Source organism: Petaurus breviceps, unplaced genomic scaffold (assembly GCF_028583685.1).
Source record: "Petaurus breviceps papuanus isolate PSGF00001 unplaced genomic scaffold, PetGlider_PUasm1.0 174, whole genome shotgun sequence".
Taxonomy (NCBI): domain Eukaryota; kingdom Metazoa; phylum Chordata; class Mammalia; order Diprotodontia; family Petauridae; genus Petaurus; species Petaurus breviceps.
This window is the reverse complement of record NW_027185761.1, coordinates 11,033,296-11,058,596: the sequence shown is the minus strand read 5'-3', so window position 1 is coordinate 11,058,596 and position 25,301 is coordinate 11,033,296. Positions and strand designations below refer to the sequence as shown.

The window sequence follows — 25,301 nt, the reverse complement described above, 5'->3', positions numbered from 1 at the left end:
TCTCTCTCTCTCTCTGTCTCTGTCTCTCTCTGTCTCTCTGTCTCTGTCTCTCTGTCTCTGTCTCTCTCTCTCTCTGTCTCTCTCTCTGTCTCTCTCTCTGTCTCTGTCTCTGTCTCTGTCTCTCTCTCTCTGTCTCTCTCTCTGTCTCTGTCTCTCTCTTTTTCCCTGTCTGTCTCTTTCTCTCTCTCTGTCTCTTTTTCCCTCTGTCTCTGTCTCTCAACTCCCTGTTAAGAACGCTATTGCTTCTGAGTTAGAAAGTTCATTCTGACACTTCATTGCCAGATGCCTCTTTACCAGGGGTAGAATCAAATATTAAGCCTTTAGCAAGTGCCTACCATGTACTAGCACTAGCATGGTATTTCTCTAATTAAAATACTATTATTAAATTAAATACTATTATTATTATAAAATACTATTATTAGAGACATTAGGGCGTATGAATCTCAGATGACAGAGGCAGCTAGACCGTTTGGGGGATAGAGTGCTGGGTCTGGGGTCAGAAAGATCTGAGTTCAAATCTAGCCTCAGACTAGCTGGGTGACCCTGGGCAATTCATTTAACCTGTTTGCCTTAATCCACTGGAGAAGGAAATGACAAACCATTTCAATATCTTTGCAAAAAAAACAAAACCAACCCAAACCCTTGGATTGTATAGTCCACAGGTTCATGAAGAGTTGGACACAATCGAACAACATCAGATGAAGGGATTATGGTATGAAAATGATTAAGTACTAACTAAACTAACATCATATAAGCCTGAAATATACAATGTGTACCTAGGAGTTCAGAGGAGAGGGAGAAGAGGAGAAGAAGGAAGAGAGGTGAAGATTCTATAATATCCCAAAATAGATGCCATCTCATTAACTCTAGCCATAAGTTTAAAGGAAGCAAGAACTTGAGAAAACCAAGCACATAGATGATGATGAGTTAAAAGCTTGAAAGGTTATACCTTTTTTTAAAAATGGAAATAAGAAAATCTAATTTAATATTTCTCAAAGTTCTGATTAAATATGGATTTTCCCACCTGGCATACATTTTAAATCACCATACATTTAAAAATTTCAAAATGTATTACACTTTGAACTGTGTTAACCATTCAATCCTGTATGATTTATGTCCAGGCCCCGAACTGTGCTTACTTCATCTAAGAGGGGTAGGGGCATGGCCAACATATGCCCACTGTAAAAAGGTCACTTTTTTCTCCTAAGCGTTTTCCTTGTCTTGTTCTGTGTGGTCCTTCTCTCTTTTCCCCTTCTCCCCCTGCAACTCCTCACATTTACATTAGGGACTTGGTCTATATTCTCTTGCCTACCCCTCTAGACCTGTTTACTTTCCTGGAATCCTTGCTTTTGACCTTAGAACTGATCACCAGTTGAAAAGATCATAGGATACACCATTTTTCTTGACTTGGACCTTGTGCTTTTTCCCAAGGCTGACTGATTCTCTCTCTTGGTCTGTAAATCATCTGCTAATCTGGATAAATGCTGCTGTGCTCACCCCCTCTACTCTCTTGAGGGAGAAACAAGATAATTTAGCTTCTAAGAGAGTTTTCACCTCGTTTGGCATACCCAGTTGAAAATGGGAATGGAAAACATGAAGATAGTATATGCTAACCACCTCTGCCAGCAACAGAAAAGAAATTTCTATAAAATAGATTTATTTACAAAGATTTATTGTATTTTCACATGAATTATCTCATTGGATCTTCACTACAGAATCCTCTAAAGTAGATGAGACAGACATTCTTGTCCCATTTTACAGGTTAAAAAACTAAAGTTCAGGTCAGTGAAGTGATTTATTTGCCAAGAATTCTTGGGTTTCCCAAGAATTTTTGGAGTTTTGCGTAAACATAACAGAGACATTTCAATGGTTTTGTGATCTTTAATATGATTTCTAAAATGTTAGTTGCCATTCTATCTTGGCCTTTCAACAAAGAATCTTGTCAAAGTACCAGAAATGTGAGCTTGAGAAAAGTGGGAGTGGGAAAGGGAGGGAATCTGTGCTGTTAAGAGTCAACTTGAAACAAATGAGGGGAAATGTCTCCATCATGTACTATTATCAGTTAACTTTTATTGAGTGTGAGAAATGCACTGGAAGCAGGGAAGCAGTGAACCTGGGGAAATCATTACCCTAGGAGGTGATTGAGCCCAATGCTCTAGCTGGATTAAAAAATAGATTTAATTTAAGTACCAATAATAACCAAGACAGGAGAACCCCAATTCTGGTTTAATGGTGTCATTATTCACCATAGGGACAAGAAAGGAAATGACCCAATTCTGTGGGAAACAAAATGACCCTGGAAATACCAGATCTGTGAGGTTAACTTCCCAACCTGGGAAAGTACTAGAAGAAAACCCCCCACAATATCAGTTTGTAAATAACTTCAGACATCATTATAGTTTTAGTTTGAACAGACCCTTAGAGATCATCTAATACTCTCATTTTGCAGATGAGGAAATTGAAGCCTAGAGAAGTCTATGGTTAAGGTATTGAAGTTAGTGGCAGAGCCAGGACTAGAACTAGGTGTCAATTCCTACCTGGTTGTTTATTTTCTACCGTGCCCCCACTCCCTTTAAAAGAAGAGTATGAGATTCTCTGGGAGAATGTAAGCTCCTTGAAAGTAATTACCACTTATTTTATTCCAGTTCCATGCACAAAATAGGTGCTTACCTAGGTGTATGTTGTGTTGGATTGAATAGAAGGGGGTCCCAAGTAATCACCAGAAGGACTTTATAAACATGTGTTCTGCTGTTGGAAAGAGGAGAGTCCTGACAAATACAAGCAAGTCCTCTGAACACAGGTGACCAGTCTGTCACATCGAAGGGCAATGGAGAAGGAGGGCAACTAGAACCGTAAGGTCAAGCAAGAGAAGTGCTTTCCAACTCCATTCTAGAATATCGGTTTTCTATCTCTTAGATAGAAAAGTTAAAACTTCCCTTTCTCCCAATAAATGACCTCAATTGTGGCTTAATTTTCACTAGCCCTTTTTACTTTCATCTTACTTTTGAAAAGAGAGGTCAGAACCGTTACAATGAGCAACAAAATATTGTCCAGATTATTTGGGAGACAGTTGAGTGTAGTAGGGAGAGTACTGGATTAGAGTGACAAAAGAGCTGGGTTCCATTGACAGTTTAGTCAATAGAAGACACCAAGTCTTCTTAGGCAAGTCACTTAACCAGAACTAAGGAGCTTTATATTGGAGAAGAGGACATTTATGGGAGACAAGAGAGCCAACTTTAGGGCTGTCATGTGGGGAAAGAAATTAGAGCCAGGGGTTCTTACCATTGTGTGTGTGTGTGTGTGTGTGTGTGTGTGTGTGTGTGTGTATTTTGGCAACCTGGTTGAAGCCTATGGACTTCTTTTTGGAACAATATTTTAAATACATATGATTACAAAGGAAATCAAAGTATTATTTAAAATCCCACAGACCCCAGGTTGAGAACCCCTCAACTAATGTTTTGGCCCTAGAGACTAGAACTATATGCAGCGGGTGGAAATCACAGCGTATGCTAAAATGTAAAGAAAATCTTCCTAACAATTACAGCTATCCCAAGGTGGAACACATTGCCTTGATAAATAACGGGTATCCTCTCACCAGAGGACCTTAAATAAAGGTTGGCTAACAATTTGTTATCTCTGTGAGAGAGGAAATTTGTATGCCTTCCAACTCAGGTATCCTACAATTCTGCAGATATTGGTACAGGAAAGAGGAAATAGCGTGGGCAGGGTGAGAGTGCACACACATCATATTGTAGACGTGGGCTGAGAGCTGTCCACTAGTTTAAACAGCAGCATTACTTAGGGACATTTCAATGACCAAAATCCACAGCAGCTGTGTGGGTACAGAGAGGTGCAAAGTGAGTTTCCAGTACAGCAGGAAATTAAAACCCCCAAAATGAATGGTGCTCTAGCATTGTTGATTGAGGGCATTGGAAATGAAGGCAGTGGAGGAGAATAATTTCTGTGACCCGGTTGGCTAGGTGGCGGTGAGTTCCTGAAGTCTCACTCTCACATGCTAGTTACTTGAGATGCATATTAATGAATAATCTTTCCTCTGCCCTCTGGGGAGACAAGAAGGTAATTAACAGATGATTCTCTGTTAGCCTAAAGGCAGAAAACCAAAGCGCAGGGAACACGGATCAGGTTTACTTCACATTTCTGGAAAAGAAAAGAATTTTAGTCGAAGAATAAAAATGATAATATTAGCTGCACAAACATGATCTCTTTTGACCCTCAAAACAACCTATGAGGTGGGTACTGCTGACATCATTTTCCTTATTTTACTGATGAGGCCACTGAAGCTCAGAAGGGTCAAGTGAGTTGTCCAGGGTTATAGAGTGTGAAGGAAGAAAATGAAATCAGGGAGGGGGAGAAGAACGTTGTGAGTTGATCATAGGTGTTAGCTCAAGACAGTTTGTCTAATTCTAGGTCCTTACTGTGAAGAGAGATTTCTTTAGAGTTAGAGGACCTGGGTTTAAGCCACTTCTCTGATGTTTACTATTTGTGTGAGACTACTCCCTCTTCAGTGGCCTCTATACTTGGAATGTGGGTGTTACCCATTTTTTAGCCACACTCTTTCCCTTCCCAACAGGCAGATCTACTCCATAGTCACTGCTTTATACTACTCTACTCCCCAAGGGAGATTTTTCTGTACATACATGTGTGGGAAAAGAGAGTAGTGGAGAAGACAGCTTTGCCCAATAACACAGCCCTTCGGCAGGCAACAATGTGACAATCAGCTAATTTTTTACCTAAGCGGGAAAAATAACCCTGGATACAACTTGTACACTGCTTTAGGACATTTATACAAAATGTCAGAGAAATCAACATCAGTTAAACTTCCCTCATTTTGCTCAGTAGTTCCTAGTCCTTATGCTTTAAACAAGAGGGTCCAAACTTCTGTTGCTTTCACTATCCTCTTCTATCCCCTGCCACTATTTTTCCTTCTTTCTTTTCTTTTTTTTTTTTGGAGGGGGGAAGGCAGGGCAATTGGGGTTAAGTGACTTGCCCAACCAAGGTCACACAGCTAAGTGTCTGAGGCTGGATTTGAACTCAGGTCCTCCTGACTCCAGGGTCGGTGCTCTATTCACTGTGACACCTAGCTGCCCCTATTTCTCCTTCTTTCACAATTGATATTTTATAAAGAATGAATCACACAAACCAAAGCATCTGTGAACTGGTCACTTCTTTATCTAGCTGGCATTCAAACTAATTAAACATAAAGTCAAACAAACTTTAAAAATCTAAGTTTTGGATTTAACACAAACAATTCAAACATATTTGTAAAATTAAAAAGATTATAATTTGTTCCTGGGCATTTCTGGCTTTATTCAGAGGAATATCTTAACTTTCCTAATAGAAGTTTAAACAACATCCTAATCAGTAGAGTTGTTATTGGATAGTGTCTTAGTCATATATGACCACATGAATAAATGAGTACAAAAAGGTTTTGTATACAGTGAGTAAAATAGTCAGTAAGGCTTTGTAAATAGAGCTGGCCTTAAAGCCAAGAAGATTCAAGTTCAAGTCCTGATTCTAACACATATGTACTGAGTGTTATACTACTAACTACACTAACTGCTTCATTTGGTCTGTTTCCTGCTTGTTCCTTCTACCTGGGGTACCTTCCCTTAGATTTTGTTGAAATCCTACCCTTTTTTCAAGGACCATCTTAAATGCCACCTCCTTCATGAAACTTTCCCTGATTCCTTCCCTTTTAAGTGTTCTAGGTAATTCTTTAAGACTCTTAAGTTTCATAGGTGTCACTAAACTAAGTTGGTTGAGAGTTTTCTCACTAAGATGTTCCTTATACCCGTGAAATCACAAGTCTCATCCTATCCTCTATCCTGTACAAGTCTGAGTAGGGAAAGTCATGCCAGTAATTGGGGGTGGTTCTGAGAAGGATTTGGGTTAGAAGGAACTTCCTCGAGGTAGCATTGAGACTTGGGCAAATTCCCTATGCTAGGGTTGGCTGCAGTCAAAATATGTGTTTTAGATTTTTGAAGGTCAGTTATGTGTGTTCAGGGAAAAAGAAGCTCAGTCTCAAAGGTCATAACAGTTGTTTGTTCTCTTACATAGCTTAATAAAATGCCATTTTAAGGTGATTATTTCATATTGTCATAACTTCATTTCTTAGGTTCTGGGATGAATTTATTGCACATACGTGAAAAATCTTGGTCTCAGCCCTGCCTAGATGCATGTGCACCTGAGTTAGAGGAGAAACTTGGATCAACGGTACCCTCTAGTTCAGTACTGGTATGTATTCAGCCCAATGATAAAAAGCTTATGGATGTCATTTTTTAAAGTAGAGTTTGTAAATATAGATATAGTTTTAGTTAAGTAGATAAGACACTATGTGTAATTGCCTGTGTATGACTGGTGAGATTCTGAAGAATTCTATAGGAAATGAGGAATATTAGGGAAAAAATTAAATTACTGTATTTTCTGAAGTATTACACAATTAAGAAAAAAAAATTTAAAACTAGAAGGAGGTAACATTGAGACAAAACCATCCTGTCCACAGCTGCTGGCAGATTGGTCACTAAATGTTCAATTCCTGCCATTCTCCCTTCAAAAACTTTCCATGGCTCCCCATTGCCTATAAAATTAAATTTTAGTTCCTCAGTCTGGCATCAAGACCCTCCACAATAAGGCCATAACCTACCTTTAAAGCTTCCTTTCCTATTATTTCCCTGCATGTACTTTATTTTCTCACCTAATAGGTCTTCAGGGTGCCTACACAAACTGCTTCATTTGGTCTGTTTCCTGCTGTTCCTTTTACCTGGGGTACCTTCCCTTAGTCTTTGTTGAAATCCTACCCTGTCTTCAAGGGCCATCTTAAATGCCACCTCCTTCATGAAACTTTCCCTGATTCCTTCCCTTCTCCCTTTCCAACCCCCTCGTCCTGTGATGGTTCCCTATGGTACATTGGACATCTATGGTATGTGGAACCTACAACAAGCAGGTTGTACTTTCATGTTCTGTCACATTTTGCCTTGTATTATAATTAATTATGGATTTACTTTTATCTCATCTAGTGAACTTTCAAGCCCCCGAGGTTTTCTTTACACCTAACAGAGTCGTTGAATGTTGTTCATGATAAATGTCTGTTGAATTTAAATGAGAGTCATTACTTATAGTTGTTGTCCATGAAAAAAAATACCCTTATATACTCATGCTTAACTCAAGACTTTTTGCCCTTGGCCACAGATAGTAAGTGTCAGAAGCGGGATTTGAAACTAGATCTTCCTCACTCCAAGTCCAACCTGCTACCTATTACACCCAGCTTCCTCTTTATGTCATGCTGGACAGGCAAACAGTAAATATTTCTTACACATCTGCTCTATGCCCAGTAGATGAACAGAATAGAGGAGACAGAGGAACATGGACCTTGCCCTTGAAGAACTCCAGCAGAACAGAATCACAACATACACACGACACAACTAGAAAACTGTAACCATTAGATTTCATGTGTTTAATTATTAGTTGTCATTTATTAAATTTTTAGGGGAAATAACCTTTTATTTCATTGGTATAGGGAACTTCTTATTAAAAAAAAACTCCCTCTACCAATACATATTATCGCCTCCTATATAATTTAAAGTCTTAGAGAGTTGCCTGGCATACTGGCAAAATACATCAGAGGTGAGATTTGAACCCAAGTGCATCCTGACTCTAAGATAGAGATTTCCTTACACACAAAGAACACTCCAAGTGGTGGCCAAGTCATAACTGTAACTCCCAGCAAGGCAAGGAGTTGAGTAACAGTTGCTTTGTGTCACCCTTATCTTCATCCTGACTTGGTTCCTCTAGCTACACCATAGTGAAGTAGGGGCCAACATTGGCTCAGGATTAACGGGTGATTATTAGGCCTCCATTTGGATTGTAAGAGAGTTGAAAAGCTCAGAAGAGATGGGCAGGACATTCCCAACCCACTGCCACAGGTTGGGAATCAACAGGTACTTGCTTTCTTTTGCTCCACCATCTTGGCTCAGTCCCTAGGAGCTTATTTTTTTTCCTTTTTTTCTTACATCAAATTTATTTATTTATTTACTTTTAGTTTACAACATTCAGTTCCACAAGCTTTAGAGTTCCAAATTTTCTCCCCCTCCCTCTCCTCTCCCTCTCCCCCTCCATGGCGGCATGCAATCCGATATAGGTTCTACAAATATCTTCACATTAAACATTAGTCAGGTGATAAAGAAGGATTATAACCAATGGAATGAACAATGAGAAAGAGGGAACAAAACGAAACAAAAAAGAGAGAGAGCAAATGGTTTGCTTCGATCTGTATTCAGTCTCTATAATACTTTCTCTGGATGTGGGTAGCCCTTTCCATCATGAGTCTTTTGGAGTTGTCTTATAGCCTTGCATTGCTGAGAGGAGCCTAGTCTATCAAAGTTAGTCATCAAAGATACGATGTGTCTGTAATTGCTACAATGTTCTCCTGGGTCTGCTCCTCTCAGGTGCTTGTTTTCTTAAGGATTCTGTCTCATATGTACCTTCTCTTCTGCTTTCCCTGTTAAATTAGACCACCCTGGGACTCATCAGTATGAGCTTCTTCTTTTTTCTCCTCTTCTTTTGACTCTTGGATACTTGAATATTTTGGATACTTCCTTCCATTGGTGCAGATTGTAACTCACCCATGACTTCCCATCCTGTGTAAATCTTGTTTATGTCCTTCAATAAACCCTCCAAACAGCATCTCCTTGACACACGGGAGAACTTCTCCTAGGTCTTTTAGTATTTCATGGACACAGGTATAACACTTGTACTGGCTGTCCATTATTCTTCTCAATTGCTAGCTGACTGGCCTACCTCTTTTTCTAATCTACATGCCGTTAATTATATCTTTTATACAATATCTTGTGTGCAAATCATCATTGCTATTATGCTGCAGTCTTCTTACACCTACCATCTATCTCCTGCCACTGTTCTTTAGGTCACCCACAGTACAGACTCTTCAGAGATCATGGTGTGCCGTGATTGGCGGCCATATAATTAATGTCACAGAGACTATATTGCTGTTGAAGAAGTAGGCTTTTGTGTCAAGGAGAATCTTAGAATTGTTGAAGGCACCATGTGGCTTTTCAAATCACCTTCTCCTATTCAATTCTGGGCTCAGATAATTGTTTCTTTGCAATACCTGTTCAAGATATATTATTGATGCCTGAATTTAGTGTTCTGTCCACTCCATAGTAGCATGGCATGATGGAGGGAGATCCAAAACCTCTAAGCCCAGGGAGACTTGAACTGAAGTCCCACCTCTAAAACATGGCGGACAAGCGACCCGACAAGTCAAACTAAAATAGAAAAGGAAGGTGGGGAGGATGCTGACTTAACCATACTTAACAATCCTTTCAGGCCACATAAAAACTGACTTAGTTTAAATATGTACTGTTATCTATATTTTGTTGTATTTTTATTTATTTTGTTAAATATTTCCTAATTACACTTGAATATGGTTTGCTGCTTGGGAGTGTTATGAGCCTCCTGTGGACTGTGAGCAGTGTGTTTGCTGCCTTTGCTCTGGGTAACTTTCTTTTTTATTTCTTTTCTTTTTTTTCTTTTCTTTTTTTTTTGGTGAGGCAATTGGGGTTAATTGACTTGCCCAAGGTCACCCAGCTAGTACGTGTCAAATGTCTGAGTCTGGATTTGAACTTAGGTCCTCCAGACTCCAGGGACAGCACGCCATCCACTGCACCACCTAGTTGCCCCTTTGGGTAACTTTCTAGAAAGAAAGTAAGTTGTGGAGAATGTGCTGACCTGAATTGGTAGAGGAAGTTTCCTGACTTTGGAGTCCCGTATGCCAGTGAAACCATAGGTGCAATCCCTTCTCTATCCATGGAACTGAACATCTCTGCACATACATTTGTAATCCACTTGGTTTTTATGTGAATCAAAAGGCTGATCTCTTGACTCTGTTGTGCAACTCAATGGAAAGTTCCTCTCTCTACATATAGGAACTCTATAGTTGGATGGATCCTTAGCTATCTGGAGATCATCCATCATCTGTAGCAGAGATTCTTAACCTGGGGTTAATGGATTAAAAAAAACTTTTAAAAATAATTGTACTTTAATGTAATTTGTTTCCTTTATAATCCCAGGTATTTTATTTTATGCATTTTGAAACACTTTTGTGAAAAAGATTCCTAGGTTTCACTGGTGGTTATGTTTCCATAACCAAAAAAGTTGATTTATAGCAAGAATGTCAATAATGATGTGGTTCAGTCCTCCAGCAGAGTATGAATTCATTGGTGATTGGACAGAGTTTTCATATTTAAAATGTTGCCAGTTAAATTAATGTGTATTACTGATCTAGGAACTTTGTGGTTCTTAGTGTTTTCTTTCCCATTTTCCAGCATTGTGCTGTTGTCATTGTGGTGGCCCAAAGCCATTTTTTTCAATTTTTTTAAATCTACTTCATAGGTCACCAGAGGCAGAGGATTCATCACTTCATGGCTAACTGTCTGGTGATGAGCCTCTCTTTACTTAGCTGGGTTGGTCCTTGGATAGCAGCCCCAATCTGTTGATGTGTCCTTAATAAAATAATTTCCAGCTTGATAAAATCTGCCAGAGCTTATGTTCCACCGGCATGGACTTTGAGAACTTGGTGTCATCTCTATGCCTTGATGAGACATCAGAGGAGGATTAAAGTGGAGGTTGCCTTTCAGACAGATGCAATTTCTTGGCTGATACTCTAGAAAGGAAAATGCCACTAGCATTAAACATTTTCTTTTAAAAACATTTTTATTGATATCTTTTTTTTACATCACATATACTTCCCAAAGTATGTCTCTCTCCATTTCCCCACGCTGAACTATCTCTTTTAACCAAAAAAAAAAAAAAAGGAAAATACTAAACTAAAACTTGAAAAAAATCAGATATAATGTACAGTATTCCATACTCATAGGCCCCGAATTCTGCAAAGAAGGGGGAGAAGTGCCTTCTTTGAGGACAGTCTTGGTCATTATAATCTCACTATCTAAATTGTTTTTGTTATGGATCATATTTCCATTTATGTTGTTGAAGTCCTTGTACATAGAACTAGAATTTCCTTACAGAAACATTCCTTACTCTGATCATGTAGATCACTAGAGCTCTGGGGAACACATGAAAAATTCTGCTTTAAAGAATTCAGAGCAAAAGAATATCAGCAAGGACAGCGATTGCAGAGGAGAAAAAGTTGTATGTTGTTTTACAAAATATTAGGTTCAGGCCGACATTTCCGATATTATTACATTAACTTTCCTTGCTTGACCTTTGGGATGAACTTTGATCACTTACAATATCATTGGGATCATAGGACTGGAGATTGAGTTAGAAGGGACCTCAGAGGCCATCTAGTCCAACCCCCTTATTTTATAGATATGGAAACTGGGGTTAGTATCTTACCTATTGACTAATAGGTTACCAAAGCATCTATCTTTTTTTTTTGGAGAGGGAAAGGCAAGGCAACTGGGGTTGTGACTTGCCCAAGGTCTAAAGCATCTATCTTATGAAAATTTTTTTTCTAAAAATAGCATAAATTTCCTCTTTCATCGGCGAAGTGATCGACTATGGGGGTAGAATGTTATATTGGTTGGATTGTGTAATTTTAAAAGATTGTTCTTGTTGCAATGGAAGGCTCATTGATGGGGTGATGATTAAAGTATGTACAAGGGTAGATCTACAAGAAAACTGATATAAAAACAAAATAGTAAAGTATTTTAAAAGAATTTTTTTTGGTAGAATGAAAAATATAAAAGCAGTGCTTATGTATGTCAACAACTAAAACCAATCTGTTTCAAATGAAAAGAGACAAAAATTCAAAACCAGTGTGAAAAGTTTACTCAAATCATTATAATCCAAAGTATTAATTAAAGGGACCATCTGCATACTTAACCATATATACCAAGTGAAACAGATCTTCTTAATGGACAACAATGAGACATATGTGTAAAAAACTATCCCAACACAAAATTACATTTTTAAAATTTAACAAGAGTGTTCATTTTTAATAACAAATTGCTACCTAATTCCCGGATTCATACATGAATATTAGTAGGTAAGAAAAATGATGTTTTTCATCGTAGCAGGGTTTGGTCACTTCTAAGCTAAAAAAGGCATGCCTTCAGTATATAGCTAGTAATGGAAAAAGCAGCTTAAAGGAATGTAAATGAATTTATTTTTTTCAAAAAAGCACCTTTAATCACAACATGCTTACAACCTGACTTGGTGATGAGGAAGCAAGAGGGAGGGAGAAGCTAAAACAATCTTCTGGAGAATCTCTGTCTTTGAAATATAGCCCCATGATATCTCTCTTTAACTTTTTTTTTTTTTGTAGCAGAAAATGGAAAGATTTATTTCCTCAGTAGATATGTCTTATTCTGGTGTGTAATTCTGAGTTTTGCTGAGTGAAGCAAAGTATTCCTTCCAGATACCAGGAAAAGCTCATCTTTTTTTTAAACTTCCTCTGGGTCTAAGGCAAAGTCAGGGAAAGAAAATATTATTTTTATCTCTTTCATTATATTTATTCTTATAGAAGCAGGAATGGTGGTGGAGTCAAACCAATGGATATTTATTGTTTACTGTGGGCCTAGTCTTGTGTTATAGGGGATATGGAAGACAAAAAAGGAGGAGGAGATAGAATCCTCTGCCTTGAGGATCCCACAAAAGTCAATTTTTGACTCTCCCCTGATAGTGGAGAGCATAAACAACAATGATATAGGGCATGGGGGAGGCATTGGAGAGTAGAGAGACTGTAACAGGGAAAGCATGTAGAAGGCTGCTACAATAGATGGGGTGATGAGGGTATCCACTAACTACATGAATGAAGAGAAAGGGAGAGACAGATAGAAGAGATTCTGCAGGTCCAAGTAACAAGATTTGGAAACTGATTGAATATGGAGGGTGAGGGGAAGGGAGAGGGAGAGGAAAGAATCAAAGAAGACTTAAAAGTTATAAATCTGGTTAACTAGAAATGTGGTAGCCTTTTCAATGGAAATATGGAAGTTAAGAGGAGGTTTAGGAGTGATTCATAACAATAATTAATATTACATAGCATTTTAGTGTTTAAAAAGCATTTTACATTTTTTTCATTTGATAAATCCCTGTGATACAACAACTCTGGGTTATTATTGTTTTCATTTTATGTATGAATAAACTCAGCCACAGGGAGATTGTTACTTATTATGTCATATAACTAATATGTATCACAAGCATAATTTGGATCTATGTCCTCCTGACTACAGGTCTTTCACTCTTTTACTCCATTTTGAGAACACGATCCTGAGGTACTCAGACAGAGGTTTCTATCAGGCATTGGGTGGTCTAGGACTGGAGTTTAGGGAGAAAGATTAGAGCTGGATGTTCAAGATGATCAAGATGTTCAAATTATCTACATTGAGATGATCATTGAATCCATGGGAGTCGATGATATTATCAAAAGATAGGATGTAAAAAAAGGGGAAAAAAGGATCCCGGATAAAGTTGTGTAATACTCATGATGGCGGTGATGATATGGAGGATTAGTTGATGAGCCAACAGAGGAGCCTGAGAATGGGCAGTCAAGTCAGCATAAAGAAAAGGAAGAAAAGACCGGTGCCATAGAATGTAAGGGCATCCAGGTGGGTACTCAACAGTGTCAGAAACTGTAATCAGGAAGGACGAGGATTGAGGAAAGTTGGACTTACCAGTTCAAAGAGAAGTAAGGCAGATCTGGACTCAGGAGAGAGTTAGCCTTAGCAGTTGAGAGTGGGACTACAGAGAGAGTTCTCTAAGGAGAGAAAGACAACAAGGCTGGCAGTACTGGAGTTGTGAGATGTCTTGGCCACATGTGTTCCCCTCATGTGTGTTTTGCTGCTATTGTGCTCCCTCCTACTTTGTGCCCACTTCCCACAGATGCTTTTTTGGGTAACTGTGGGAGAATAAGCCCCAGGTTTATGGGAGGAATACTTTTGTAGCTACTATTATTTTTCTATATTATTTTAGGACAGACTAGTTATGTTCACTGACTGTTAATAGAAAGTACACTGGTGGGGAATCCTGAGCTATAGAGTTTTATGAGTGGCCATGTATGAGGTACACTAGAACCTGTCTCCCTTATGGGAACCCAGCTCTCAACAAGGGTGAATAAAGTTGGGAGGGGGGTTATCCAAGAGGGGGATATGTATGTGTGTGTGTATATATACACACAGATAAGTATATATTCACACACACGAACATATATACACATGCATGTACAATATACATACATACATAAACACATATGTATATAAGCACAGAGACATTTGGGCTTGTTTTTGGGTAACAGGGAAGGAGCCAGTAGAAAAGGAAAAATTGAAAATTAAAGGGGTGGGAGGGCAGGAGAATTATTAAAAACAAATTCTTGGAAGAGATAGAAAAATGGCACAAATAAAAGGACTGGTCTTGGCATGGAGAAGGTTCACCTCTTCTTCAGAAATTAGATCTAATGAAGAGAGTATTGAAGGGGTTTTGGTTGTGGAATAGGGGGAAAGAGGGAGCTCATCACAGCTTTGATATTCTCAGTGAAATAGGGGAAGTGAGCTCTTCTGCTGAAGGGAAATAAGGCTACCTTGCTAGACATCATATTGAAAAGGGATAATAAATTAAGTTGTAACAGAAACACTTATCTTTATAGCTCTTTAAGACTTATAAAGCTCTTTCTCCACAATAACCCTGTAAGGTAGGTTATGTAATCATCTCCATTTTACAGATATGTAAATAGCCTTAGTTTCCTCATCTGTAAAATGAGCTGGAGAAAGAAATGGCGAATCACTCTAGTACCTTTGCCAAGAAAAACCCAACTGTGGTCATGGAGAGTCAGACACAATGGAAACAGCTGAACAACAACAAAATGAAGGGAGGTTCAGTGACCTGACAAATGTTATACTGAGAGTACATAGTAGAACTAGATTTTGAATGCAGGTATCCCCTTATTTTGGGTCAAGCATACTTCCTTTTTATTTTTAAATTTAATTTTCAGAGTTGCACTTTCTCCTCATTACCTCTGTCCTTCACTCCTTCTCACCCCATCCATCAGTTGAGAAAACAAGAAAAATAAAACCCATAATCAAACGAAACAAATTCTCACATTGGTCATATTAAAAAAAAAAGTCTCAGTATGTACTCTGAGTTCATCAGCTCTCTATCGGGAGGTGGGTAACATGTTTGATCTCAAGTTCTCTGGAATTGTGGTTGGCCATTGTGTTGATCAACATTCCCAAGTCTTTCAAAATTGTCTATAGAGACAATACTGTTGTTATAACAATACTGATGTTATTGTATAAATTGCTCACTTAATTCTACATCAGTTCATACAATTCTCCACGTACTTCTTTGAAACCATCTCTTTTGTTTGGAGGTGTAGGGGATAGAGTCCTGATTTGTAGTCAGGAAGATCTGAGTTCAAATTCTGCCTCTGATCTTTACTAACTGCGTGACTGTAGGCAAGTCACTTTACCTCTCTCAGTCTCAGTTTTCACATCCATAAAATGGGGATAATAATAGTACCTACCTCACCAGGTTGTGAGGATTAAATGAAATAACATATGTAAAATACTTTGCAAACCTTAAAATGCTTTATAAATACCAGCTATTATTAGCAGCAGAAGCAGCAACATTTCTTTTTTTTATTTTTATTTTTTGCTTTTTGGAGGGCAACTGGGTTAAGTGACTTGCCCAAGGTCACACGGCTAGTAAGTGTTAAGTGTCTGAGGCCAGATTTGAACTCAGGTCCTCCTGACTCCAGGGCCGGTGCTCTATTCACTGCTCCACCTACCTGTCCCAGCAGCAACATTTCTTGCAGCACAACAGTATTCCATCAAATAAATATAACATAGCTCATTCAGCCATTCCTCATTTAATGGACACTTCATCATTTTCCAATTCTCTGCCACCATGTTTTTCTATACAGGGGTCCTTTTCTTCTTTCTTTGATATCATTAGGGTATAGATCTAGTAGTCATATTACTGTGTATGCATAGTTTGATGGCTTTGGGGACATAGTTCTAAACTGCTTTACAAAATAACTATATCAAAGCATACTTTTTTAAAAAAATGTTTATTTGAAGCTTCTTGTGGTCCCCCACCTCAGTACTGAGAGTAGTGAAAAAAAAATTTTATCTTGAATCCTCTGGAATCAAGATTTGTTGTTTTATTAATCTAAAATCTGATCTCTTTGTCTTATCTTCCTTTATGTTGTAGTCATTATCTATTTTCTCTTGGTTCTTCACTCTGTTAATGAAATCTTCCTGAGTTTTTCTGCATTTCTTCTAACTTGCTATTTCTCATGGCATAATCATATTTCATTATGTTTACATAACTTCATTAGTTTATTCCTCAGTCTATGGGTACCTCCTTGTAACCTTTTTTTTTCTTTCCACAAAAAGTACTTTTGTGGATATTTTGGCAGATATAACTTTTTCCCTCTGTCTTTGACCTCCTTAGGATATATGTTTACTAATGATATCCCTGAGACAGAAAATATAAACAATTTAGTTATTTTTCTTGCATGATTCCAAATTGTTTTTCAGAATGGTTGGACTAGTTCATGGCTCTGCATTAGTTTATTTTTATTCCTGTCTCTCATAGCTCCTTTAACATTGAAGTGCTTTTTTCTTTTTATTATTTTTGCCAATTTGTTGGGAGTGAGATGAAGTTTCAGAGTTATTTTAATTTACCTTTTTTTTGGTAACTTGGATCATTTTTTCATATAGTTGTTGATAGTTTGAATTTCTTCTTTTGCAAATGATTAGTTCCCACTCTTTGAGCATTTATCTAATGGGGAAAGACTCTTGGTCTTATATTCCAGTAGATGTTCCACTACAAACAGCATTCTGCCTCTACAGAGTAGACTGCAGTGAATCTTTTGTTCCTGAATCTTCCCCTCCAAACTATTTTAGTTGTGCTTAACTGACTGGAGTTTTGCCTGGGCATCACAAAGGAGCTGGCAGTACCCTTCTGTACACATGATGTGTTGAATTAGAAAATGAAAGCCATAAAATTTTCAACAAAGGAAACAAACCCTTAAAAAAAACCCTTTCCCATCAGGAATACCTCATGTACTAAAACTTTTTGAATTTTATTTTTTAAATTTCTAGTGTCCCCCTCACCCACCTCTTCCTCTCCTCTAAGGGTAGATTACTTTTTTTGATAAGTGAAAAACTGGGCATGTGTTTAATTTTCCCTCATTTTAAAATTCATTTCTGTACATTGCTTTCAGACATGTTCAATTTCTTTTCAGCAGTAACCACCTGCTGCTATATGCTATTAATTTTTGAAGGCATGTTTTTGATTTTTGCTTTCTTGGGATGTTAGCATATTTCAGAAAATTCTCAGGAAGATTTCAGTGCATATGGCTCGAGTTGAAGGATCTCACAGCTGATGACTTAGGGAAGATAGCAATCATTTTTTTGCCTCAGCAGCTCACAGTTACCTATTTAAAGAATTTAAGTTGAGGAATATTGGAATAAGGATTTTTATTTACTTGTTTAAATGTATTATTAATGAAATATTCATATCTTTATAGCTTCATATCTCTGTAACTGACTCAGCAGACTAGTAATGAAAAAATGTTGGTAAACTGGTTTCCAGATGATTGCTGCTGTTATTTGGGGGGGGGAGGGTAGGGAAGAATGGTGCATATGGAAGGAAATAAACTCTCTTGATTAATGAATACCATTCATAGCTTTGTTCTAGTGATCCCACTACTAGGCCTATACCTAAGGATTTTATTAAAAGAGGGAAATACCTATATCACTATAAAAATTTTCATAATAAATTATTGCTATTTTGTGCTGGATCTGTAATTTTTATCTCTACATAATCAATATTTGCTCTGAAACTTATAATCTTAGATAATTTGCAATGGGGTGGTCAATGAGAGGTTAAGTGCCTTGCCCAAGGTCACACAATCAATATATATCAGACGTGGGACTCTAAACTGGATCTTTGTGACTCCAAGTACATCTCTATATTATAGCTACTTCTTAGATTTATTCATAATAGCAAAAAGGCAGGTGGGGGGATAATCCACATATCTAGTACCTAAAGAATGGCTAAATAATTTGAGGTTTTTAAACATAAATATTATTACGCCACAAAAATGATAAATACAAAGAAATGTGGAATATAAAATTATTTCAAAGTTTAAAAATCTAAACTAGAACAGAAATACATATACTGACTATGTTTATGTAAATGCTATCAGCTATGAAACTGAGAGATTCTTTTGGAATAATCATGACATAGTAAAGACACAACTAACTCACTAGACATAGATAAAAGAGACCTGTGTTCAAATCCAGCCTTTCCAACTTACTAGCTCTTTGACCATGGGCTAATCATTAAGCCTCTTTGATCTGTTTATTCATCTGCAAAATGAGGACAATAAGTCTCTGTGATTGAGGAATTGACTTTGTTTTATTTTTCTGCCCAGGGACCTATTTCTTCCTATTATGTTCAGCGTTATGGGTTCAACTCTGAATGTAAAGTGATAGCCTTCACTGGAGACAATCCAGGTGAGAAGAACATTATGTGTTTTCAGAAATAGATGTTTCTGAACATGTCAATCTATAAGAAAAACAAGATAGTAGGACCATTACACAGTCAACACTTCTTAGAATAGCTTTTTCATCATTCTGTTACAAGGTTTGCATCATTGTCCTCCTTCCACTTTATTTCATAGAATTGTAGAATTAAATTTTACAGAATGCAGGGACCTGATCTAGCCCAAGCTCTTGTCCCACATAGGAATTCCATGTGTAACATCTTCAGTGGGCTCATCCACTCTTCACTTGCACATTTGCAGCAAATAGGTGATCACTTCTTCCTGACTTAGTAGTTTCCATTTTGGTTTAGCATGAACTCATCATGGCTTTTTCCTATATGGAATCAAAATATGTCTCCCTATAAATTTCACCTATTGGTCCCCTTTCTACGTCTAGAGGCATAAAGAATAAATCTACTTTCTATTCTTTATTAACAACCCTTCAAATATTCTGAGATACTATGTTTTCTCCTTATTGGTTTTTTTCCCTCCAGTCTAAATATGTGTTTTATTCATCCATTTCTCCATGACTAAGGTTCTAGTCCCATAACTGTTTTTTAACTTCATGTAATAAAAGACACCTTATTTTTAAAATATAAATTTTGAATTTTTCAAAAACTTCTTAGGGGCAGCTAGGGGCACAGTGAATAGAGCACTGACCCTGGAGTCAGGAGGACCTGAGTTCAAATCCTGCCTCTGACACTTGACACTTACACAGTTAGTATGTGTCACTTAACCCCAATTGCCTTGCCCTCTCCTCACCCCCCCCAATAACCCTCTCTCTAGGATCTCATATACCTTGTCACTTTCTCTGGATTTTCCTCTTCCTCCTGCCCTTTAACTGTGGGCATCCTCCAGGACTTAGCTCCCTGATTTTCAAAGGACAGCTATTTAAACTGTACAAATCTGCTTTCTTGCTGTATCCCTTTGCCTAGAACCTTAAGCTCTGGGCTTACAAAAGAGACTTGGTTCAATTCTGGAGGTATCCGAGAAATCACTGAAATTGACCAATGCTCTCATCCTCTGAGAATAGCAGTATATTGTCTTGATTTCTATAGATGTCAATAAAAGACTTCCAGCTCTGATGCAAGCATTCAGCTAACAACATATTTTAGATATAGGACAGCCTTTATCTGAAATACACAACAACATAAAGGATGTACGCTGGCCCATAAACAGTCATGACAATTTTCCTTTCCTCTTCTCTAAGTCACACCTTGCTCTAGGGATGATGCACCTCTCCAGAAATATAATGCTGTACTTTGTGGTTTGGTTTTTCCCACCCTAGAAAGGACTCAAACTTGAGATTAAACCTTTCCTTCCACTGAGGCTTTAATAGGGAGCAATGCAAATCTTCAGTATTTTATTGTATTAGCCCAAGGTAATATTGGGATATAATATTCAGGGTTCCCCAGAAGGAATTTGGTTCTTTAGTATTGCCAAAAAAATCAATCTTCTTCTCATCAGAGCTCCACATTCCAAATACTGGAACAGGTTTGCTATGACAGACCTCATTGATCCCTTGGCTGTAGACTTGATCTCTTCTCTACACACAGCTGGAGCTGTTCAGCAACTCCTTCTCCCTAGGAGGCACTATCCACACAGTCCCCCTTCTCTTGCTGGAAGTGACCCCATAGGCCATTAGGCCAACTCTTCGTTTTAAAGATGAAGAAACCGAAGCTTATGGAGGTGAAAAGATTTGCCTGAGTTCACTCAGGTAGTTAGCCTTAGAAGTGGGATTTGAGCTTAGTTCAAAGGCAGTTTAGAGGAACCAGGAAAGTTCCTCTGATGCCAGAACCAGGGCTCTTTTCCCCATACTATGATGCCCCCCCATTACTTCTCTACCATGGTGCCAAAGCTCCAGCCATCTCTTTGGCCTTGTGGTACAGTTCTCCCCTCCCTTGAGGCCACATAGCACCCCCCTCCTTCCATGGTTCTCATCTCCCAGGCTAAGAGGTTCCACCACTTCATCTTCCTATCTGTTTTGGAACTTAGGATCCAGGAATAATTGCCCCTCATCCACTAGTTATGGGGTGAACTGAGATTCATGCTAGGATTGAATGAAGTTTTTTTCATTTCTAATTTATTTTCTTTTTAGGTTGCAACACACACACACACACACACACACACACACACACACACTCTTCCTGACCAAACCACTTGTCTTACTCTAACAAGTGACCAAGACGGAGTTGTGTGACAAGGACATTTTAGGGGATACTTAACAATGATTGAATAGCATGGATGCATGGATAGCCTTTCTCTTTCTCTCTCATTCTCTCTCATTCTCTCTCTCTCTCTCTCTCTCTCTCTCTCGGCAGAATCATATGCCTGCTGAAGAGATTCAACGTGAAGGGAGGAGAGAAGGAGAGAGAGAGAGGCTTTACATCAACCAAACTGGTTCTGATTAGCTCTAAGCCGTCTCAGGTCTGAGTCACTGAAGCCAAGAGAAAGGTTACCCCAGATCATGCAGAGGAGCCTTCAGAGCCTCGGGGCAAATCTCCTGGGAGATGGCACAGTGGCTAGTGCTGTTTTTCCCAGAAATGAAGGTACCAGAGGTCAATTCTAAACCAGCAGCAGCAGACTACAGCCAAAGAGATGGAGTTAAAGCACAGTTACAGCTGTGGACAAGATGCACACATGAATGCTAGATGCAATCAAAGGAGAAATTTGGAATGAACATGCCAGAAGATGAATGCCACCTGGCCAGCAGAAGGCAGGGAGCTTGGAGGTGGGGACAGAGATTATCCCAGTTCTCAAATAGCCTTATTCTTGACCAACCAAATTTACCTGTATTCTTTAAACTTGAACTTATAAAAACCTCATGTAGTAATGATAGTTAAGAAAATAATAATGATAGGGATTATGATTATAATGATACCATCTAACATTAATACATCACTTTAAAATTTGCTAAGCACTCTACATGTATTATTTAATTTTCAAAACAACTCGAAGAGATAGGTGTTATTATTATCACCATTTTATAGATGAGGAAACTGATCCTGGGAAGCTAAGTGACTTGCCCAGAAGCTAGTAAGCATCTGAAGTCAGGTCTTCCTGACTTCAAGGCTGGGACTGTGCTGACTGTACCACCTATTGGTACAGTTGAAGGTATTGAGTGCTCTGATGTTATTCTCAGTGACAGTTGTAGGCCAATCATTTTAGGGAGACTTGCAACATGTATGTCTACACCCCAAGCAGGGGCTAGGTCTCTGTGTATTGAGTGACAAGGATTAGCCTCATCTTTGGATGATACCAATGTGAGTTTGATTTTCCCTGGAGAAGTCATGAGTGTCATCAGGTAGGTAGATATCAAGACTGTAGTATGTCTAGATCATTTACCTTGGTGATGTCAGTGTTGATTGGGACCAAGTTGAACGTGTTCAAAGTAGAGGCAAACATTTGGACACCTCAAAAATACCTGCTTTCTGGTGAGGACACTTTTTGTTGTTCTGGAACAGCAACCTCACAGAGGCAGGATTGGATTTTACTTGACGAGCTAGAGAGATTAGTAGCAGAAGAGAGCATCAAAACAACATTGTACCTTTTACCTCAAAAGTGGATGTAGAGGGGCGGTCAGGTAGTACAGTGAGTGAGAGCACTGGCCCCAGAGTCGGGATGACCTGGGATCGAATCCGGGCTCAGATACTTAGCACCACACCCAGAAATAACTGGCCATGTAACCTTGAGCAAATTACTTAACCCCAATTGCTTAAAAAAAAGTGGATGTAGAAAAACTGGACTTTAGTGAGTCTCTAGTACCTACAGAATGGAAGGATCATCTAAGGAACAAACTCACCATGGAGACCAATGTTCTTTGCATAAATGGGACATGTGGCGTGCCTGTCAAACAATGAACAGAATCCACCTCAATAACTCCTGATCTTTTTGACATTATTAATGGAAAATTGCCCTTCTTGGGATGGGAAACTAGAGTAATTACCTGAAGAAACTGTCAGTCAATGGTACCATAATGGAGTCCTGCACTGTGTGTGCCTCCCTCAGAGGGGTGGTATGGAAGGATAGTGGAAAGATCTGGATATATGTGGGCTATCAGACTTTAAACAAGAAAACTAAACCGAATCAATGCTCATGCCAGAAGCTCAAGATGTCTTGGATAGTTGTTTATAGAATCCAAATGGTTTCCAGTGTTGAATTTATACAGTGACTACTTTCATATACCAATAAAGAAAGGCAAGGGGAAGGTGGCCTTCATCTGCTCAGTTAGAATTCTACCAGTTTGGAAATACCAAGGAATTTCTTAGGCATCTACCCCTTTCCAGGGGCTCATGGAGAATGTGCTTGATCATGTGAACTACTTGGAAGCGTTGGCCTACATGGACAGTGTCAATATCCCAAAAGGCATTGGAAGAGCATGAGAAAAGGCTTATGGAAATGTTTGCTCATTTGGAAGATACTCATCTGGAGCTTCTAGTTTATAAATAAGTTCCAATTCTCTAGACATGAGTTATCAAATATGTAGCCATGTGACCTACAAAACTCCCGAGTGTGGCCCAAACCAGATCAAAATATCATTCTGAATCATTTAACAAAATAAATAAAATATAATAAAACATAGATACCATTATAAGAGACCTGCAGGGATCTTTGGGAACAGATTAGAGGACCTCATTTCTATTTAAAGTTGGACCCTACTGCCTTCATCACATACATGAAGGACATAATGTCTTCAGCAAGGAAGGAAGTATTGACTTTAAAAAGACTGAAGCACTTGTCTCTTGTTGATTGCTGGAGAACTTTCCAAGATTTAGTGGTGACAACTGACAATTTATTAAGAACTATGTCATCATCATTGCATCTCTCATTGATCTGGCTCATGTATATGGTTGAGAAGGATTAGAAGTGGTTCTTATATTCTGGTCAGTGTTAAAGCAGAAAGGCACATTTTTGGTCCAGGGGTGGGGAACCTATGACTTTGAGGCCACCTGTGGTCTTCTAGGTTCTCAAGTTCAGCCCTTTGACTGAATCCAAACTTAATAATACAAGCGGAATTAGCAGCAGCAGCAGTAGTAACAGCAGCACCAGTAATAGTAGTAACAGCAGCAGCAACAGTAACAATAGCAGAAGTAGCAGTGGTAATAGTAGTAACAACAGCAGCAGCAGTAGTAAAAGCAGCAGCAGCAACAATAGCAGCAGCAGTAGTAGTAGCACTAGTGCTAGGGATAGTAGTGGTGGTGATAGTAGTAGTAGTAGTAATGACTAGCATTTCTATAGCACTTTCTATGTGCTAAGCACTGTGCTTTACAAATATTTCATTTGACCTTATGAGGTAGGTGCTTTATTATTCCCATTTTATATTTTAGGGAACTGAGACAGACAGACAGCGGTTCAGTGACTAGGTTGCATACCTAGTAAATGTCTAAAGCTGAATTTGAATTTGTGTCTTCCTGACTCCAGGGACCAGGGCTTTGTCCACTGGGCCACCTAATTGACCTTGGTATCCTTAGGGTGTATTGTTTGATCACTGATTGCTGGCAGTGACTTGGGGTCTGGGGTGGGGGAGTGTAGTGCTAGGGCAGGTCATAAGGCCCTTTCACTGTCTTGCCAGGAAAACGATCCCACTACCTAACCGCTTCTCATGGGAGGGAACACATAGTACTTACAATGGCAGAGCCCCCTGCTTCAGGAGGAAGGTTGGAAAAGAGGCAGACTATGGCATCCACTTCCTTCCAGTCTCACCAGATCAGATCTGGGCTAATGGATTGGGATGAAAGGAGGAGAGAGAAGATGCAGAGCACATGTGGGAGGCATTAGCCTTGGCAACATAGAATACCCTTTTGTCCTCTGGAGGTAGGAAGGAGTTATGGCCTCCACAGATCCATGGCTTTCCTCCATCTCTAAACAAACAGACCCTTAAGTTATTTTCTGATGAAATTTCATTTTGGATTGTGGGATTGTTCTATGTTATTTTGTTAATGTCTCTTCCTGCGATAAATGAAGGGTCCAAAGTTAGTCACCTAATAGATTCCATTTAGTTTTTCAATAAAAAGAGAACTTGGTTCCTAGTGTCAATGCAGGCATTTAAGTGTCTCATTCAGCCCAGGGATGCTCCAGCCTCTTCCCATTTCCATAGGGGAAATTCTGCTTGGGTTCTAAGGAGGCAAACTCCTTGTAATCACTCCTGCAGTGGAATGAGCCTTCCTTTCTCATTGGTGAAAACTGTCCATATTGTTTGTTTATGAGCTCTTATTCTACACACAGGGAGTGCTTAATAAATATCTCTTGTATTGTTCTGTTGATTGTAATAATAATGTGACTGTGTGCTTTTCTTTATCTTTTCAGCATCATTAGCTGGAATGAGACTGGAAGAAGGTGACATTGCAGTAAGTTTTATTTTTTAAAAGAACATCGTTCAACTAAAACATGTACATTCATAAAGAAACGCATTACATTTCATTTCTCAAAGAAGGATATTCCCTAAGGGTTTCCCTCTGGATCCCCTTCAGACCTAGGGAGTGAGGAGAGGGGCACCAAACATGCTGAGGTATCCTTTATAGTCTTCCAGGACTTCTGTCATTGCCTTACTATGTGAAGGAAGGGGTGAGGTCCCAGAGAGGGAGGGAGAGAAGGACAGAGAGAAAGAGGGAGGGGGGAGAGAGAGACAAAAAGAGACAGAGAGAGAGAGGGAGAGAGAGAGAAGGAGAGGAGAGAGATAGAAACAGAGAGAGTAAAGAGAGAGAGAGAGAGAGAGAGAGAGAGAGAGAGAGAGAGAGAGAGAGAGAGAGAG

General features: G+C 38.8%; 1 protein-coding gene across 1 annotated transcript in view; it reads left to right on the top strand.

Moving 5' to 3' along the window:
- The window catches only part of XYLB (xylulokinase), a 216,738-nt gene that overhangs the window by 74,332 nt on the left and 117,105 nt on the right, over positions 1-25,301 (top strand). Inside the window, exons 9-11 of the mRNA XM_069083741.1 lie at positions 6,137-6,255; positions 18,440-18,521; positions 24,857-24,897. Coding sequence (XP_068939842.1) covers positions 6,137-6,255; positions 18,440-18,521; positions 24,857-24,897 — 242 coding nt within the window. The remainder of the gene's footprint in view (positions 1-6,136; positions 6,256-18,439; positions 18,522-24,856; positions 24,898-25,301) is intronic.